General features: G+C 35.8%; 1 protein-coding gene across 3 annotated transcripts in view; it reads left to right on the plus strand.

The window, feature by feature from the left end:
- The window catches only part of COL11A1 (collagen type XI alpha 1 chain), a 161,527-nt gene that overhangs the window by 120,858 nt on the left and 21,448 nt on the right, over positions 1-19,221 (plus strand). For all 3 annotated transcript variants that reach the window (XM_074597969.1, XM_074597971.1, XM_074597970.1), the window contains 10 exons: positions 1,587-1,640; positions 2,375-2,482; positions 4,481-4,534; positions 5,454-5,507; positions 5,612-5,665; positions 13,202-13,255; positions 13,760-13,867; positions 14,058-14,111; positions 14,405-14,458; positions 15,649-15,702. In XM_074597969.1, the coding sequence (XP_074454070.1) occupies positions 1,587-1,640; positions 2,375-2,482; positions 4,481-4,534; positions 5,454-5,507; positions 5,612-5,665; positions 13,202-13,255; positions 13,760-13,867; positions 14,058-14,111; positions 14,405-14,458; positions 15,649-15,702 (648 nt within the window). The remainder of the gene's footprint in view (positions 1-1,586; positions 1,641-2,374; positions 2,483-4,480; positions 4,535-5,453; positions 5,508-5,611; positions 5,666-13,201; positions 13,256-13,759; positions 13,868-14,057; positions 14,112-14,404; positions 14,459-15,648; positions 15,703-19,221) is intronic.

Here is a 19,221-nt window from a genome sequence, read left to right on the forward strand (position 1 = left end):
TGCCATATCCTTGCAGGTGCGGCACAATTTTATTGCTGACGTACATAGTCTCTTGAGCTTCAAAACCTCCACTGCCACCACAGCTGCCTTTATTAACCGAAGATTCTCCCTGATTATTCTGATCAGTCTCTCTCCATTTGCACTCCAGAGCCATGGGAAAAAAGAGTCTGGCCATGCGTCTAAATAACTTCTCATTTATCAATTGCAAAGTACCTTCTAACAATACTTTATATCGAAATTAGTATTTAAATGAGATTACAAATGTGTAGATCTCGTTCTGGGGCCTATAAAATGAAGGAGCAGACAGAAGCATCCTGCAGAGTGTAGAAGCAACCCATTCCAATATGATTTTTTATTTTAAAATTCATGCATGCTAATTCCCTTTCTCATGGTAACCCTCCCAGTCAACACAAGGATTCCTAGAGTCCTTTCATTTAGATATGTCACCACGGAGGATAAAAAGCTTTGCTTCACCTATTGCCATCAGGTATGTGACAAAAAGAAAATTATAAAAGAGAAGAAATACATAGCTTGACACTTCAAAATCCCTAGAAAATAAGATACTACTAAAATATACATAGAACCCAAAGAAAGAAATAGACTACAAGACTTGAGTAGTTCCTTTTCCTAATCTTCTTATAAAGGGCAGCGTAATCTAATTTTAGCCCTAGGACAGTCTTTAAATCCGAGTATTATTCTGCACTAAATTAGAATTCCCAGCCTAGAAACTGCAGACAACTTCTCTGTCATCTAAAAGCGCAAACCAGCTGTTGCCAGGTGTAAGGTTTTATGCTTTCCTAGCTTCTCTTTTCATCAGTCTAATCTCTCTAGCTGGTGCAAAAACCAGATGCAACCTAGCACATCATAAACTAGTATCTTCCATTCCCAATTCTCAGTGTTAGATATCATTACATTACATCTGTATAACTGACTTCTAAATTATGCACCATATAACTTAGGAAGTTATTATTCTGTAAGGAGACTTAAAAAAATAAGAATTTCCTCTCAGAGACATATTTTTTGCCATTCTGTTGAAAAGAGACTTACTATCAAAGAGAATGTGCCTCCCAGTGCTCAAGAAGAACTTAGACTTTTTCATGTCTCCTGAAGGTCAAAATAACCTTTGTGCTGTTGCAAAAACCATTTTCAATTTCAGGAAAAACTAATCCAAATAATAAGCATTCCATTTAAAGATAGATTGTTAGATGATGCTTTAAAGGTTGACTTCTGAACAAATCTCATTGAAAGGTCTGGTATCTTGAATTGTGAAAAAAATATTTTTCATTTTGATTCATGTTTGCATAGGAATCTATTTTAAATATTCTGAAATATTACAAATATGCTTTCAATAAATGCCAGTATTAAGTCTATTATAGATGTGCAAATCTGAGTTTTGACAGATAAACAAACGATTGTTTGTACTGAATGGAAAAGACTTGTGAATAATGCTGCATTCTCTATGGAGAAACGTAGAAATGCTTAATAGACCTTGATCATGCGAATAGGGTTGTCTCTATATTTGCTTTTAATCTCTTTCCAGATGCCATAATCACTAACTTTTCCTTTTGGATGTTTGTTTGTTGCAGGGCCCTCCAGGTCCACCAGGTCTCCAGGGTCCTGTTGGTGCCCCTGGTATAGCTGTAAGTAGCTTATTCACATCAAACCCCAATCTTGCCATAACTCACCTGATATTTTGAAGTCCTTTGAACTGCATGCTCCTTAGTCAGGAATGTATTTCAAATGACTATTAACAGTTTTGTCATTGTCCCCTTACATGCAGTTGTTTATTGTAAACAAGGCTGCATAGGTGTTACTTTATTTCAGATTTACAGCAGGACAATAATTTGAAGGAATTGTTAAAAATGAAATAGTATAAACAGCAAGTGGGGCCCATGCTTTCAGTGAAATTGTTTGGTGGTTTGTATGACAGTCAGTGGTAAAATCAGCTCGGTACTAGATGCATTTAAAAGAGTATTTCTTTTTAAAATCCACCTGATTGATTTTTAATTTTATTTTTATTTAGAAAGCTTTGAATTCTTCTACCATCAAGATTAGTAGAAAGATATGCTGCACATATTTACTAGTATGTAGGTATTCAATAGCTAGAATGTTTATGCAGATGTGAAACAGAAGAGGTATTCAGGGAAAATTTTGGTGAGACATGCAGTATTATTTGACCAACACCAAACGAGGGCATATGCTGGTATTCAATTTGTATAACAGTTTAATTGAATTGAGGTGGTGTACATGCATTTGTAAAGACATCAGGAGTGATTCTGAGCCCTCTTGTAGTTGTTTTCCAGTGATTTCAGTGGAGCTTTCTTCTGCTATTATCCCACCTGTGATATTTTTGCTTTTCGCTGTTTCCTAATAGGGAGGTGATGGGGAGCCAGGCCCAAGAGGTCAGCAAGGGATGTTTGGGCAAAAAGGTGATGAAGGTCCTCGAGGCTTCCCTGGCCCTCCAGGCCCTATTGGCTTACAGGTAAATTCCTTTATTATTTTACCCTCCACATGCAAGAACCCTGATTTCTATGTCAGAAACTAAATGAGTATTGTCTTCTATTAAATAAATGATAGCATCAGTTAATAAGAACTGAAAGATCCCATATTCATAGAGTTCATGCATAAGTATCAGCTTCAATGCTGAGGAGATGCTCTGAAACTGAACTCCTGGATACCATAGGCTTTAGAATTTAATTCAGTAACTCATTCATTTATAGAGTCCAACAATTTCTGTTTTAACAGGAGCACTTCTTTTTACTGAAGGTACACATTTTAAAGAAAAGTTTCAACCTGGAGGAGTATTTAACATGTCCTAGTCATTTACTGTATTTTCACAATAGGTTTTGGCAACATAGTTTGTTTCTGAGTGACACCATCACACACTACCTGTGTTCTGAAAGATTAGCAGAACTCCATGACGGTTATACACTGCTGCCATCATTGGCAGGTTCCTGGAGTTTCATGTTTCTTCCTCTTAAAATTTTTATTTTATAAGTCAAAAACCACAGAGCAAGCATACAGTAAAATGCAGGCATCCACAGAATTACAGCTGAAAAATCATGCTTTTTCAAAAATTTAATTTGCTTAAATATAGCAAAATAATTTGCTTAAATATAGCACACCAGCATATTTTTATTTGCTATAAAATAGCAAAATTCATTTCCATGTAATTAACATTAGAGCGCAGAGCACTTTGAAACTATTTCTAATCCATGCATTAAGCTGTAATATGAGTCATATATACTGTCTTTTAAAAAATGCAAAATTATAGCGATAGTGTTTGAATATATTAAGCAGCATGTCTCCTTTCTATCCACCATGTGTGAACTGACCAACCTTAAGCCAAACTTTAACCTGTACTTATAATTTTTTTAAATTCTATTACATAATGCTATTCACAAAACTTACAATGAAGTTTATAAAATATTGTAAACCTCCATGGAAGATAAATGGTTCATAACTGCACCATATGTCTTGTGTAGATTCATATTGCCTTTGAATTCGAAAACTTCATTTTCAGAAATACTAACTCAGAGAAAAATTATTCCTAAATTTCATTATGAACTGTTAAGTTTTTACTATTTTAAAGAGTGTGAAATAAAATTATCCTTGTTATTTTTCTCAGATCTGGGATACTGCTTCAAATGATTTTTTTCACTAAGTTCATCTTCACATTTTAAATTTAATGAGCCCTAAGCTACATAAATACAAAAATCAATTAGGTTGAGATGCAAATGCAATATTTCAAATGAGCATTTTTATTCATATGATTAAGATTTTAATTTGAATATGTTGGTCCATGGACCAAGATCCCACATATGCTGATGGTATTGAAGTACCATTGAGAAATCAGGAGTTTCTTTTATTCAGTAATGCAATTCTCATGGTAATTATGAACTGTTGGGGAGTAACCACTTTGTCTGTCTTATATATATTATTCCGTGGTAACTGTATCACACTTACTCCAGTTGAATTCTACTGATATTACTTACATTGGACATTAAGTCTTAAGTATTTTTGTTGATGAAAGTGATTGTTGGTAATTTTGACTATTTATTACCTTAATTGTGAATTTCCTTGATATTTAATTTTGATAGTATTTTTAAAAATAAGGAAGTTTTTAGCAAAAGGAGTTGAAAGTAAAGAAAATCTGAAAAACTCTGTGGGCCTATCTGGGTTATCATAAATTTATGGCAATTTTACTTAAAGTTTAAAATATTAAAAGGAACTGAAAGGACTCCAAAAATACCATGTCCAATAATGTATTACAAATGCAATACATTTGCTGTAATATAAAAAACTTATTTTCTTTTGTTTGTTTTAATGCAAATAGGTTTTGTTTTCTTGTTTCCCCCTCCCTCCCCCCAAGTTTCCAAGTTTCACATGTAAATCTGTTTTATATTGCTTAATATTGACTTACAACTCAGCATTCCAGGTACTCTGCTAATAGTTTTCTTTACTCTTCCATGTGTTTTAGGGTCTCCCTGGCCCACCAGGTGAAAAGGGTGAAAATGGTGATGTGGGCCCAATGGTAAGACTTGTTCCCCATTGTTCACTCTGGGGGCCATAAAGATTATCCATTCTTTTTCTGTAGCTCACAATTTGACAAGCTGCTCCTGAATTTAGTGCCAGAGTATGAAACATTTTGTATAACATAAACCCTCTCTGGGCTTTACTTTGCTTTCCCACATCTATATCCTCATCTTTAATATCAAGATTTATGTAAGTTAAGAAAATACTCTGAAGAGTAGGTAGCAGAGCAGATGCATTATATGTCTGAGACAGGACAGTGGTGAGCAGGTTCAGGGAAGAAAAAGGAGAGACCACTGCACTGGAGAGTTTGGAGCAGCTTTTCTGAAATTCAGGGCGTTGTACCTTAGCTTCAGGTAATTGCAAACCACAAGATGGTAAACGCTACCTGGCTATGTTTACTCTGTTTCTCTGGGTGACCTTGAGACCATTTTCCAACTGTTTATACTGTTGACAGAATGCCTTCTGGGCTGGTCCTGACTGAAATTCAAGCTATACAGTACATGTTTGCCTCCAACACCCTATGCCAAGCCTGGATGCTTTGTTATTGCCCATTTGTAGGCACCATGGTGCAGTAGTGTCACATGGCTGTTACCAGAGAGATAAGCTACTCCGGGGTCTTTGCAGAGGGGAAGGGGTATGTAGGTAACCTGCAAGGAAAATACAACAGAGGAAACCAATCCTCAGGAGTCCTAATCATCAGATCATTTCCAGCTCAGGTACTGTGAAACATAGCCTGGATCCCCTGTCACCTTGGGAACTCATGCAATGGGCAGCAATCTGGCCCCGCTGTTCCTGTAGCACTGAGGAGACGTGACGTCCTCTACAGATGGAGTATATTATTTTTTCATTGGCCAAAAAAGCCCCACTGGATTTATTCTTTATGATTGTAACTATATCAAATTGTCTCTTTGATACAGGGTCCACCTGGCCCTCCAGGTCCAAGAGGTCCACAGGGTCCTAATGGAGCTGATGTAAGAATTAACCTTTTTTTTTTTTTTCCCCTCAGTAATTCAGTAATAAGCACTATATTTGGGATAACTGTATTTGGGATAATTAACACCTTTTATCATTGTAGGGTCCTCAAGGCCCCCCAGGCTCAATCGGCTCTGTTGGAGGTGTTGGCGAAAAGGTAAGTGTTGATAATATCCTCCTAGAAAGAGAAAACATTGGGATATACACTTTGATTCTTCTTTGGAGCTATATAGATATATTACAGTTCCCAAATATCCTTCATTGACCTAGTAATTGTTAATAGTGATCAAGCTATAATCCAAATGGCTGACTTACCATGGTTGGTCTTTTCATTTCATGTTTTACATCACAAAAATACTTAACAATCAGAGGAAAGAGCTTTGGAGCAGAAGAGGCAGTTTTCATGTGAAGGATTAAAGTAAGGTTATGGTGATTTCCTCAACTACATAGTTGGATGCCTACAGTAACATAATTGGCTTCAAGTCTTTTTAATTTTATACTGGTGTATCTTAGAATATCATATAGCCCTCTATCTGGAACATTAAGAATATAAGCTATTATCTAATGTATCAGTGGTAAACACAAGTGTGAGGTGAAGCAGACCTGAAGCATTAGTATGTAGATAGATACCGTTCCAGTACCGTACAACACTAGCATGAGTTGTGCTAGTTGAAAACCTGACTTAAGACTGCTTAAGATGCTATATGACATTCATTCCTCAAAATTATTTGCATTGCTAGTTTCAGTTCTCTATTCAGAAAATTTCCTACCAGTATATGGGGTACGTTGTTTTTTTTAAAATTTCATATCCTTCCCAAAGAACGTCAGATAATATCTTCCTCTTTCTTAAAGGAAAAATACCGTATGCAATAGACATAATGGCTTTTTTGTGTGTGATTTATTTGAATCACCAGTGTCAACTATTACAAAATGCTGAGCAAACACAAAATTCAAAAGAGAGTCTCTTGAAATTCCTATTTATGTTTATTTTAACAAGTTAGATGACCTCATCTATATCCTGCGTATAAGCCTAAAAGCATTTTGCTGTAATGTTACAGATTTAATATGATTTTTTTCTTTAACTTTGGATTTTGAAAGATTTTGAAAGGTGCATAAGATAAAGGAAATAGAATAGAAATATATTCCAGGACCCTGTATAAATAACTTATTGAGAAATTATGTAGATTGCTCTTGAGTATTTAAATATTTGCCACAGAATATCATATGTATTCAATGAAACATTGATGTCAATGAATCCTAGAAATGACATCCCTAGGAATGTCAGTATTGGTAGATTTTCAGAAAGCTCACAGTATTAATAACTTAAGAATATGAAGCAAGTTTTCCCTTTTTCTTACTGTCCCATCAGATAATTAAATGCACAGGTACCTTCTGCTCCCTTTCATTTATCCATGTACTCTCTTTGACACAGTGTCCCACTATTGTACCTTTAGGTACAACTCCATCAGATCTATGAATTTACAAATAATGACTCAAGTACCAGGTCAATCAAAATCACTTATATTTGTCATCACCCTCTTCTTGATCAAAAGCATGTCACACTGCTTCACAGAACTTTTAGGTATTCTTTCTTTTCATAAGATAAGGAAGTTGCCATTGTTTTCCCAGGATTATTTGTATGACTAATAATACAAAAAAATAATGAAAATCTGCAGTTCATCCTACAGAATCTCACAGGTTTCTTGTTCCTTTGTGGTAACAAAAAATCTTTCTTATGATGCTCTTCATTATTGTTGACATCTACCATAAAATTTTGTGTTATGTGTCTGTTTCTTTCACTAAAATGTCTTTTCTTTAAATAACCCTTCATTTATATTAGGGCTATGTCAAAAGGAATCACCAACTTCTTATCAGTATGACCAAACTATTCTTTTAATAGAATCTTCAGACGTTTCATGACTTTTTTCATGTCCATCAAATACATGACTTACCAGTGCTGTACGATGTGGTGAAGAGAGTACTAGAATAATGTAATATAATATATGGCTTCATGGGAGAATAGCCTACTTTGTCTCTCTTCTTTGTCTTTTGAGATCAAAGGGTACTGAGTCCAAGCAGATGAAAATATTAACTTTATACTGTAGTTTTTTCATGGTAGCACTTCATTGCGTTCCCTGTTTCTTAGGATGTGGCTCTGAGTATCAACTGACCTCTAGGTAGCAGTGACATTCTTGTGTCTTCACTCTTTTTTACCCATAATTGTGTAAGACATACAAAACATGATGCCCTCCTGCTTGACTGCATTATTAACAAGGATATTCCCTCTAATCTACCGATTTTGTGATGTTGTTCCTCCAGCTTATCTTAAAAGAGAGCTTGGCCTCATGAAAAGCTGCAGGATTTGTTTTTTTCTGTCTGGAAAGGGTACCAAAAAGCTGTCTGAATATAAAAGTTGGTAGAGATGGCAAAAAAAGTTACTGGAAAAAGAGGTTCTGTATGTCAGCAGAATACAGAAAAAAAAATGGGCGCTGTGGGAAAAAAAATATTCCTGTGATCACTGGGGTACGGAAAAAAATGTTTATTATGAGAACTCTACATCCAAGGTAGCACCCATTATATTCACTGCTTTAAAAAAAAAACCCACCTCGTATAATATTGTGGCCCATTGAAGTCAATAGGAATTTTACCGTTGGTTTCAATCACCTCTTTAATTTTTACTGTTTCATGATCAAATTATACTCCAGTCATTTTGTAAAAACATTGACTTATATTGAACTCCTTGCTCCTTTGTTTCTCCCTGTGACTCTTCTATGTGATTTACAATCTTGATTCGTGACAATCCGCCCACCAAATGTAATTCAAGAATATGAAATTCAGACTGTTTGTCACTGGTTGTCATTTTTATTTCCTCTTGCCTATTTCCCATATTCTCTGCGTTCACACAGAGAAGCTTCTAAGTATATTATTTTGGAAGTTTTATTTCTTTTAATTACTTTCCTCCTCCTTCTTAAGTTTTAGTACATGACAGTTTATCTGCTAGTTAAGATACCTTACTTCTTAATTTCATTTCCATTTAATGAGTTTTGCAAGCTTAGAAATTGTAAAGAGTTGTTTTGTCAGGAGGAGTTCCCACAAAGGAGGACAGTTCATGCTTTTAAACAAAACATGCATTTTCTCTTTTCCTTTTCTTCCCACATATTTTTTCCCCAATATTTTTCTTATTACATCAGCATGCTTTAACCTCTGCATCCCTTTCAGGAGAGACATATCACACGACAGATAATGCAATGCAGTGCTGATTGTAGAGTGTGGGAAAACATTTTGGCATCCTCCCTGTCACTGGTGGGGAATGAAAGAGATTTGCTCGCTTTTGTATTTGAATGGTTAGACAAGGAGATATTTTGTCATTAATACTGGGGTTTCAAAGCCCCCTTATCTTCTGGCAAATTATAAACAATTTTTGTCACAGTGCCATGTATTTTTGCCTAGCTTGTTGTTTCCTCTGCTCTACACACAAAGGCCTAAATGTTCAAAGACATCTGCAGGACAAATGTGCATGTAGCCTTGCATTATTAATGCCTGTAGCCTCCGTGGAGCGGTCTAGAAGTCTTGAGACTTACGCTCAACCAGAAACACTTAAATTCAGCTTCCACCCAGAGATTATTCTCTTTGTTGTGCTTATAATTAAGAAAAAGTGGAAAAACAAAATGTACCAACACATGCTTATCTCTAATTTGATATCAAAGGCCTAACACACCGATGCTCTAAATACCGATTAAGTTGCTCATGACTGTTCAAAACTGGGCCTTAGATGTTTTACGGCATCTAAGAATTTACAACATGGAGAGGGAACAGAACAAGTAACATTAACCTCACACTTCTCCTCCACAAAGCCTAATCAAATAAATTTGCCTTCCTAATCTAGGTTAATCTGTGTTAATTGCACTGAGTACTGCACCATCCTTCCACCCTTTCTCCCTTCCACAGCATGTGATAAACTGGCAGAATCAATAAGTAATGCAAAAAATGAACATCTGCGGAACCTAAGCATTCTTTCTGTAGTCTCTCAAAGTTTAAATCTGTTTTACTATATGAAAAAGTCTGATGTTAGACAATGACTACACTCATCTGGGTTTATATTCCTTCCTATTATATAATTCTAAAATAATTTTTTAAATAGTACACTAATAAGGAGTCCAACACAGTAAACATGTGAAATCAATAGTTTATATGCTTAATAAGTCATTGATTTATACTGCAGATGGAAGTGAGAGGACAAAATCAATTGAGTATACTGGCCCTAGGTTTAAAAACATCTGATAAGTTTGCACAGACATCTTTATGTGTGCATATCATTTTTGCACACACCTGTGTGCAGACAATTGCTAAGGTACTTAACCAAGACGTGTCTATGACAGTTTATGCTACCTGAATATCTGTCCTAACAAATTACTTTTAATAACTTTGCATGACTCACTGGCTGTGATATCTTCTTATCCTTCTCCATCTCTCCAACAGGCTTGTAAACATAAGCCCTCCCAGAAGATACAGCACAGCTTTAGAATTTCTCTCATGATTAATTTTATCTCTCCACAGAGCTATAATATATATAACACAGTCACATATGCATAGCTATGTGAAAAGAGATTGTCTTCTAGAGTCGCAATTTTTCTCTTTTTTCTATTTTGTGATGGCAAAAAGGAGCAAAAGTGTAACTGAATCCTTTTCCCAACCCAGTCAGTTGCAAAGTTGCCTCTCATTCATACAAAATAAATCACCACGTCCCAGACTTTAACCAAAAGGTGGCAGCCTTCTATCCACTGTCTCTCTGTCTCTGTGCTTTGTATGGACAGTTCTCTGGAACTGGTCATAATAAGGAAAACAAAGGACTTTCAAACTACTGTCCTTAGCCTGATACAAACCATTCTGCTTGCTTCATCCAAGGAGGTTTTCAGAATTAAACATGTCCATGAAATGACATGACTCTTTGTAGTTTCTGTCTGTCTGCTGAAATTCTGTCAGGGGAAGGTTTTGCCTAAGAAAGACCACATCATAAACTTTTAAAAGATCTGACCGGATAACGGAAGAGGTAAAAAATTCCAGAGGTGGAATCAATCTATTATTAGGTCATAAAATCTATTTCCCAAAAGAACTTGAGATATTTCCCATGGAGAAGGTGCATCAGATTCTGAATTAATACCATCCTTACCAAAAATGCAAGGGCAAACAATAACATATAGATTGCACAGGTTTTAGCTATAAATACACATTCTGTAAATATATATCAGCTACAATGTCCTCTATGAAAACATTGTTTAACTCCCTTAACAGCTGCCTAAAACAAGTACAACCATTCATAGTACCTAATATTTGGAATATAAAAATCTGTGTCAGAAAAAAACAAGGACTGTATACAGGGAAGAGTCACATTTTTTAATAGCGCACTGATTTAGAAGTAATAATGTGAGATGAAACTTTAACTAGGCTCATCTTTCACAGATGCCCTTTTAGGGGAACATCTTGACATTTTCTAGCCCTTCCAATTTTGCTGTCTTCCACATTGCTGCTTATTGGGGAGTTCCTATGCGCAGAGCTCATATAGGCTTCCTGCATCTGCCCATTTCAACATGCGTGCCATAGCAGGGACCCTTGAGATGCCAGGAGCAGTGTTCCCACGTTGTCCTCAAGTATAGGTGAATATGTCAGAAAACGCCCATCTTTTCTCTTGTTGTAGGATATCATAAAATGAAGATGTGTTTGTCAATGGGAAGGGTAAAAAGTGGATTACAAATCAAATGTAAATCATCATAAATTACAGTATAATTTGGCAGGAAAAAAGGCAGGAAAAGAATTTACTCTTTGAGAAGCTTAGAAGGGGATTATTATACTGGCACAGGTGCTTGTCAGGCAAGACTTGGCACAATTAGTGTTCTTATGTCACTCAGTCCTGCATGGGGACACCTGTTGAACGGGTCTATATTGTGGAGTCTGTTAGATATAATATATCTACTAACTTGAATAACATCAATTTCTTTGCTAATTCCAGATCTTATTCTCTGTTGCTACCTAAATCTAACTTGATTGATAGTAGGCAGGGATAATAAAAAATAATAGTAATGATTCTGCAGATTCAGTAATTCCCTGTGCAGAGGATAAGTAAATGAAGATTATGAATTTTCCTAGAACACACAGTTAATGCTTATTGACCTGAAGTATCCACTAGACTTTTTAAAAAAAAATAATAATGAATGCTGTATCACAGAAGCAAATGAATATTAAGTACTAAGAGGGATCATTAATTTTTAAGATCACTGCAAATTTAAGTATGTCTAATAAAACATACCACAGTTTCTAAAGGCAAATTCAGGCTTTAAAAGTGCCCTTTCTAAAGGACGTTTTAATATTGCTCCTAAAGTTTGTAGTAATCTGTTAATTATCCTATTCTGGAATTCAGTTGGGTACTCAGATCTTCTTCCATTCGTCTAACGTAATATTTACATTGGGCCAAATTCTGGAGCCAGGCGGGTCATTGTGTTGTCATTAGCTTCCATGAAAAAACATTCAGTATCAACACCATAAGATTTGTTTAAAATTCATATTTTATGATTTCTACATTGATACTGTCTGCATGCAAATGACAGATATTGGGTGATCGGGGGGATTGGGCGAAATGCATCTTCAGCATTGAAGTACTCCCGTTTATAGGCATAATTATTGGCAAGGTTCATTTGGTTTGAAAAAAGAATGGGGGGGGGGGGCAAATTCCCCCACTAGCAGTTACATTGAGAAATCCTTTGGAATAAAAATATATATAGTTCTTCACTCAGCACTCCATGACAACCACAAAGCAGATTCTGTTATCCTTTCACAGATTTCTATGTCTGTGATGCTAATAGCTAAATATTCTACTATCAGAGACCTTTTCTATAAAGGTTTATTTATCAGACAACTAAGCTAGAAAATAATCAGACATAATAAGCTTTAAAATGAACAATTGCAAAAGACAGTCTTTGAGCCAATACTGTGTGTTAGCTCAAAAAGAGGCTGAATTAACTTAAACATTTACTTAATAGTGTATAATCTTTGACTTGCACAGATTTTCTTCATATGGTGTGTCCTCAAAGCCATCTGCTTTACTAAACAATTTCTATCACCAGTAAATACACAGCGTACATCTTTCTGGCCTGTAGTGAAAATTTTACTAGCTGTTATGCTATTATTTTGTCCTCGTGTTTTTCTTGATATAATTTTTTATTCTAACAGTAGCTATAGCAATAATATCGTCACTCCATTGGCATTTATTTCAATTAGTATTCTCTTATTTGTAGAAACTCGCTTCCAGGCAAAATGTATCTTCTAGGGAAAATAACATACACAGTCAATATACTTCTTTGGCTTTTCTGTGACTAGAAAGAAAGATGACAAACAGGAAATTTGCAATATATGTGATAATAAAGGGGAAGATCTTCCAAAGCCCAAAGGGAAGGTTAGTCTCCCTGGCTCACTGAAAGCTTAGTTTTCTCTAAACTCTCTTAGAGTTTTCTCTCTAAAATTTCAGATTCCAGTTCTGCAAAACCGTATGTGACTCAGCCCCCTATAGGTAGACCAAATAAAAGACAGTTCCTGTAAGCTGTTCACATGAGTAAGCATGAGAAGAATATGTAATAACAGAAGTAAATTCATAGAAATATTCTCCTTAATGACTCATCAATTTATCCTTACATATTTACAGGGTGAACCTGGAGAAGCTGGTAACCCTGGACCTCCTGGAGAATCTGGAACATCTGTGAGTATTTTGGTTTTGTCTTATTATTAGCCTTTATTATGGTGAACTAAGATATCTGGTAGCATTAATCAGATTACTTGAGCACTTGCGTGCTCAAATTTAAAGCAACTTGAGCACTTGCTTTAAATTTTCAGTGAAGAACTTATACCTTTAAAATGCAGTTTGTTTCCTTATGATTATAGCCACATCTTGTAGTAACAGCTAGAGGACAAAACTGAAGACTTCCTAAGAGAGCGCCCATTTTTCTTTCCAAGAGTGTTAACTTTGACGTGCATGTTTTTCTCTCTGAAGACAGTTCATTGATACAAACTGGGTGCAGATGTTGGCACTCAACCTGAGATTCACAGGTTTTCCAGTCTGAGGCTGAGGTCCTAATTTCCCATTCACATGCCAGCATTTATTGATGAATAACATTGCCAAGGTCTGAAAAAGTTTTGCCATTGTAATCTTTTTTTAGCCATTCAATTTCCAGATGACATTTTTGTTTTCATATGTTTTCTACAGGGTCCAAAAGGTGAAAGGGGGGAAAAAGGTGAGGCTGGTCCGCCCGGAGCAGCTGGACCACCAGGTGCTAAAGGACCTCCAGGTGATGATGGGCCTAAGGGTAACCCAGTAAGTGAGCTTAACAATTTTAATACAAAGCACTGTGAAGCACTGCTGAAGCTGTGCTACATATAGAACTGTATATAATTTTCTACATTTGAACTAAATTCATTATATGCTTCATAAAATATTTGTGATGATTGCTACCTGCTTGTCAATGGATGACACGTTCCCTGGGTTTTTTTCCTGATTTATCTAGGGTCCAGTTGGTTTTCCTGGAGATCCTGGTCCCCCTGGAGAACCTGGTCCAGCTGTAAGTATATTTAAAGAACAGTTTTAGATCCTGGTCTTGGTTTGCACTAAATTCTAGTTAAATCTGCCTCTTTCTTGTCTGGAGATGAGGTCTTGCCTGTAAGATCTGTTGCTTTTATGTTCATGTATTTCTTAAGGCTTAAAAAAGGTTTAGAAATCTTTTAAAAGTTTTGAAAAATAGTGTCCTTAGGAAAATGCTCTGTAAAAAACAGTGCTCTTATATTAATATATGAAACCAAGTTACTTAATTTAGATGAATTTTATATTTTGTTTATTTTCCCATGAATTCTGTAGGGTCAAGATGGTGTTGGTGGAGAGAAGGGTGAAGATGGTGATCCTGGTCAACCTGTGAGTTGTTTCTGTCATTTTATTTCAGCCGCCTATTCTCTCCTATGCTAAGAAAGTATCTTTTGCTGAATCAGTGGTTTCTACATGTTCATACTCTTAAAAGTATTTTCTAAATGAATGCTTTTTCTATTATATTGAAAAATATCTATTTATTTCCTTGCAGAGATAGAACTGTCCGTATTATAGTCACAATCAGAAGCAAGAGCTCAATTTCTTTTAGAAGCAGAAACAAATGATGTGTTAAGGATTTGTGCTGGGGCTGCTGAGGAGCACTAAAAATAGAGCAGCTCTGAGCACAAGAAAGGAATGCTGCAGCCAAATAATCGTCATTAGCTGACCTGATGAAATGAAGCAAAACCTTGATGTTTCTGCCTTAAGAAAGTTAAGAAGTATCTAAGCAATACCCATATTAAGCATCAAAGTTCTTATATTTCTGTGATACTCATATTAAAACATCATTAATTTATTTTATTTTTATTGCAAAAAGATTGGGTTTTCATTTTGGAAAGTCTCTAGCTCTGGAAGTTCTGATTATTAGGGAATTATCCTGTACAGTCCAGTTTGAAAATAAAAAGTTCTAGTACATTGAACTTATGGTTAGAAGTAAGTTATAAACTGGGGTTTACCTGCAAACTTCAGGAAATCAGTATCTGTATGTCTTACTTAACAGTAATTACTTTTTAGAGTGTTGTATTCCTGAGGAAAATCTTATCAAACTGTTCAGCAACCCTGAAATATTTAAGAGTATCACAGCTTACCAGATAGCCAAATGGCTATCAGTGCACAAAAGGTTTTTCAAGAGAAACTCACCCACAGGGCAGCTAACTCACAGATGTAAGTTAAAAAATTTAGCAAAAGTAACAACTTTAGCGCCTGAAGCCTGTTAATGGAGTTAGGCAGTAGCTAAGACCCTATTTTACTTCTGTGCAGCCATTTTCTGGTCTGAAAAGTTTTATTGCAAACAGGAAGAGAAAAAAAGAATGACTGTATTTTGTACAGTAACAAAAGCTGTTAAAAATACCAAAAGACCACCCTAAGAAAGGATTTGTTGAATAAGCAGGTATACTTCTCTGTATCTATCTATGGTACTTACTTTCTGTCCATTGAAAGTGGCCAACATATTGCAGATTTTCATTGCACTTATATAATTTATTCTTTGTTACCACTAAGCTTATCATTTTCCATTGCAGGGTCCACCAGGTCCTTCAGGTGAAGCTGGCCCACCTGGTCCACCTGGAAAAAGAGTAAGTAATTTCTCATTTTCTCTGGTGCATTTCTCTTTCTGAGATACTATGTTCTAAAGAATTTCAGCTACTTGTTTTCCATGTTGTGATGCTTATCTAAGTGATGTTTGAAGTCTCTTTTAAGTAATGTAATAGGAGAAATGAAAAAATAGAAAAAGCAGAGAAAACCCTTCAACAGGGGTTACATGGATCATGGGAACAAAAATTCACAGGGAAGAATGTATTCCTTATCTACAAATGTGTTTTTTCTTTGCACCCAAGTGAATTCAGTGTTTGCTAGGGTGAGAATTCAGTGTCTGCTGAATTAGTCTGCTAATAGGAGTGAGTCATTAGGAGAGTAATATAAGGCACCATGCTTTGGCACATGACTGCTGGCAGGGAGCAGGAAGAATGTATCTGTTTTGGTGTCTTTAGCCTCTGAAATAAAATATATATGCATATAAAAAATAAAATGCAGCTTTTGTGCAAACCTATCCCCTCTGCAAACAAAATTATCAAGCAGACATTTCTGTAACTTTTGAAGCCATTCCATTATTTCTAAAATCTTAGCAGCTTCACAGGCTTTACAAATGTAGCTAATCAAAACCAGTAAATAATGTTGCACTTACACAACTGTAGTAGAGGCATCAACCTTTAGTTCTGCTTCAGAGAGCAATCAGATGCAGTTTTTACACTTTAAAAAAAAAAGGGAGGGGCTATCATTAAATGTAAGCTGAGAGCTATTTAAAAAAAAAGTGTTAAATTGTTCTATTTAATAGGCTTGAGTGAACTGGCATGCCAAATTAGCTTTATCTATTTTACACAATAATCTATTTGCTCCATCAACTTGCAAAACACTTTATAATACTGTGATTATGGTAGCATTAGCAACCTTATCACTAGAACTGAAATATGGCTCGACTGAATATTAGCAATTAGTATGTTTGTTCGACATCTAATTTGAACTTCCTACTTTATTATACAAAAGGCAGTAGCTCCCTAACAGACTGGATATATTGCATCTAATTGTACCTAGACAAAAACACTTTAGAAACATAAATATTATGTCACTTGTGGTTTGACACATTTCCAATTTAGCGAAAATGTGTGGCTAAATATTGCTAAGTAACCCCGTTCCTGAATTCTGAAGAAAACATTTTGTAGAATCAAATTCTGCATTACTTGAGTACCTGAATCTTTCAAGCTTGTAAAGAGTCTGCGTTGTATTGATATTATACCAGACAGAAACAGTGAAGGATTGAAAGCTTCCTACTTTGCTGGCAGAATGAACATACAGCTAATGAAAAATAACGAAGAGCAATTTTTATGGTAGAATCAATTTCAGCAAAAAGCCCTAACAAGTGCCCTTTCATCAGGATTAAGAAAGACATACCATTTCAGTAGTAATGCCGCTGACTATGGAGGTGCAGCGCTGTCTACACTAATAGAAAGCAACATTCCACCCCATTTTTTGTTTTTCTGTCTCTGAAACAACAAGCAGGCAGAGCTCAGGATTATGCTTTCTAATCTAGTCCCTTGAATTCTTCAACTGTACAGTCTCCTTATTTATTCTGTTAGTCATTTTCATTCCCCTCTTCCCCTGTATTTTTGGAACTGACTTCTACCTGGTTTCACTGCCCAGTCTTATGAAATTATGTTTATTACCAGGTTTCAGAGTTTTAATCAATCTGTGTCTAGTACTTCCGGTTACAAAGAATTTCCCCAGCTTTCCCTGGGAAGCAAATTCTAGTGAAAGACATGGACCTAAATAGAAAGGCTTTTTGGTAGAGGTAGCCCACAGCAGATCACTGACTTGGCTTCTCAGCTATCCAGGACCCAACTCTAGCCTTAGCAGTTCTGTCTGATTTGAGAATGGCTGCTCTTCGTCAGGACGTCTTCCTCTCACTGTGGGCTTTCCATCATCAAATCCCTTGACAAGTTCTCCACTGATGGATATCAGCCTCGATTATCTAGAAAACTTGAGGCATTACATGTATGTATATTACATTCCAAGCTGAACAGACAAACAGTCTAGTATAGCTCTGGGACTAGGAACCCCTTTTCTAATCCTTTTCCCATTATTTGCGTGTTAAACGTTTGTAATATTGCTGTCTGAATTTATCCATCTCCAAAAAGAGAAGAATGAAACTTGCCAACCTCACAGAAGGATATGGCTTCTGAAGTGTTGTTAAATGTTCTGAAAACAAGAACTGTGTTATAAAGTTAACTTTATTGTTGGAGCAATTTAAGACAACCAAGGAGTCACAAATTGCTATGGGCTTGTCAGTGAAAGTTCCCAGCTGTACAAGCTTTCCCGTTGCTCGTAATAGAATCAGCACTGACCAACAGCATACTATGTGAAGACTGTGTTTCTGAAGAGGTGTAATGTTCTCCAGCTTCTCCTTCCAATGTAGGAGATAAGTGAGTTGTGATCAATAAGAAGCGGAACACCTCAAAAGGCCTCCTGATCCAATGCCTGCTTATCTACAAATGTAGATATGAAGACTGAATCACTACAGTTATGTCTTTACTGTTTTTTCTTTTCAAAGAAACTTAATTCTTTGCACATACTTCTGGGACTTTGTTTTGTTTTGCCATAGAGTACTGGGTAATATCACTAGTTTGAATTCATTGATTTCTATCTGACAAATGTGAAAAATAGCATGAGGAAAAGACATCATCAAACAACATTCATTCTTAAAGAAAGTAACATGTACAATCAATAAAAATCAACATAGATAGTACTTGCTTATGTTCCTCTCAACCTTTCAGGGTGTTAGGCCCTTCAGCTGTGTTTTCTGCTGTTTGGCTGTTTTCTTTATCAGAGTCAACTAGATGTCCAGATCACATACGCATAAGGCTCCATATATTGGTCTAAGAATGTTAGAATTTAAAGTGCAAGACTAAGCTATGTTTTTGTTCCAAACTGGAGGGCATACTGCCTGCTTTCAATAAAAGAACAGATGTCAATACTGCAACAAAGTCAGCCTCTAGGTTTTGAGAAGCAAAAGTTTATTTGGTTAGTTGCCTTTGTATACAATGTTCAATAATGTAGAGAAAAAAAAGTAAGTGTTTCTAGGAAGGAGTTTTTTTTCCATTTTGGCTACAGTATCGTGCTGCATCAGCAGGGTGCACACACCACTTAAAAATTAAGCTGATTTTCTCTCTTGATTGAAAATGCATGGAACACCTAAAAAAATATGTCAGGTTCCTATCTTGACAGACTGATGAAAATATGGTAGTGGTTTTCTATGTTGTAAATCATGTTTTCAGTCAGATGATAGACAGTTTAAATTATTTTAATGAAATTATGAAATATGGAAGAGCAGACAAAAATGTCCAATTGGTTCACTTTACAAAAATTGAGGACGAGTTTGTTTCTGTATGAGTTCTCAGTTCTGCATAAAATGTATCTGGCATCATTTCTAAATTTGAAGTGTAATGATCATAAAAATCACCATGGTAGCTGGGGTGGTGAGGGTGGGGAGCCATGCATTAATTTAAAATTATTGTTATTGAGATCTTTTCTGTCAGTTAAAA

Source organism: Larus michahellis, chromosome 8, assembly GCF_964199755.1.
Source record: "Larus michahellis chromosome 8, bLarMic1.1, whole genome shotgun sequence".
NCBI lineage: Eukaryota > Metazoa > Chordata > Aves > Charadriiformes > Laridae > Larus > Larus michahellis.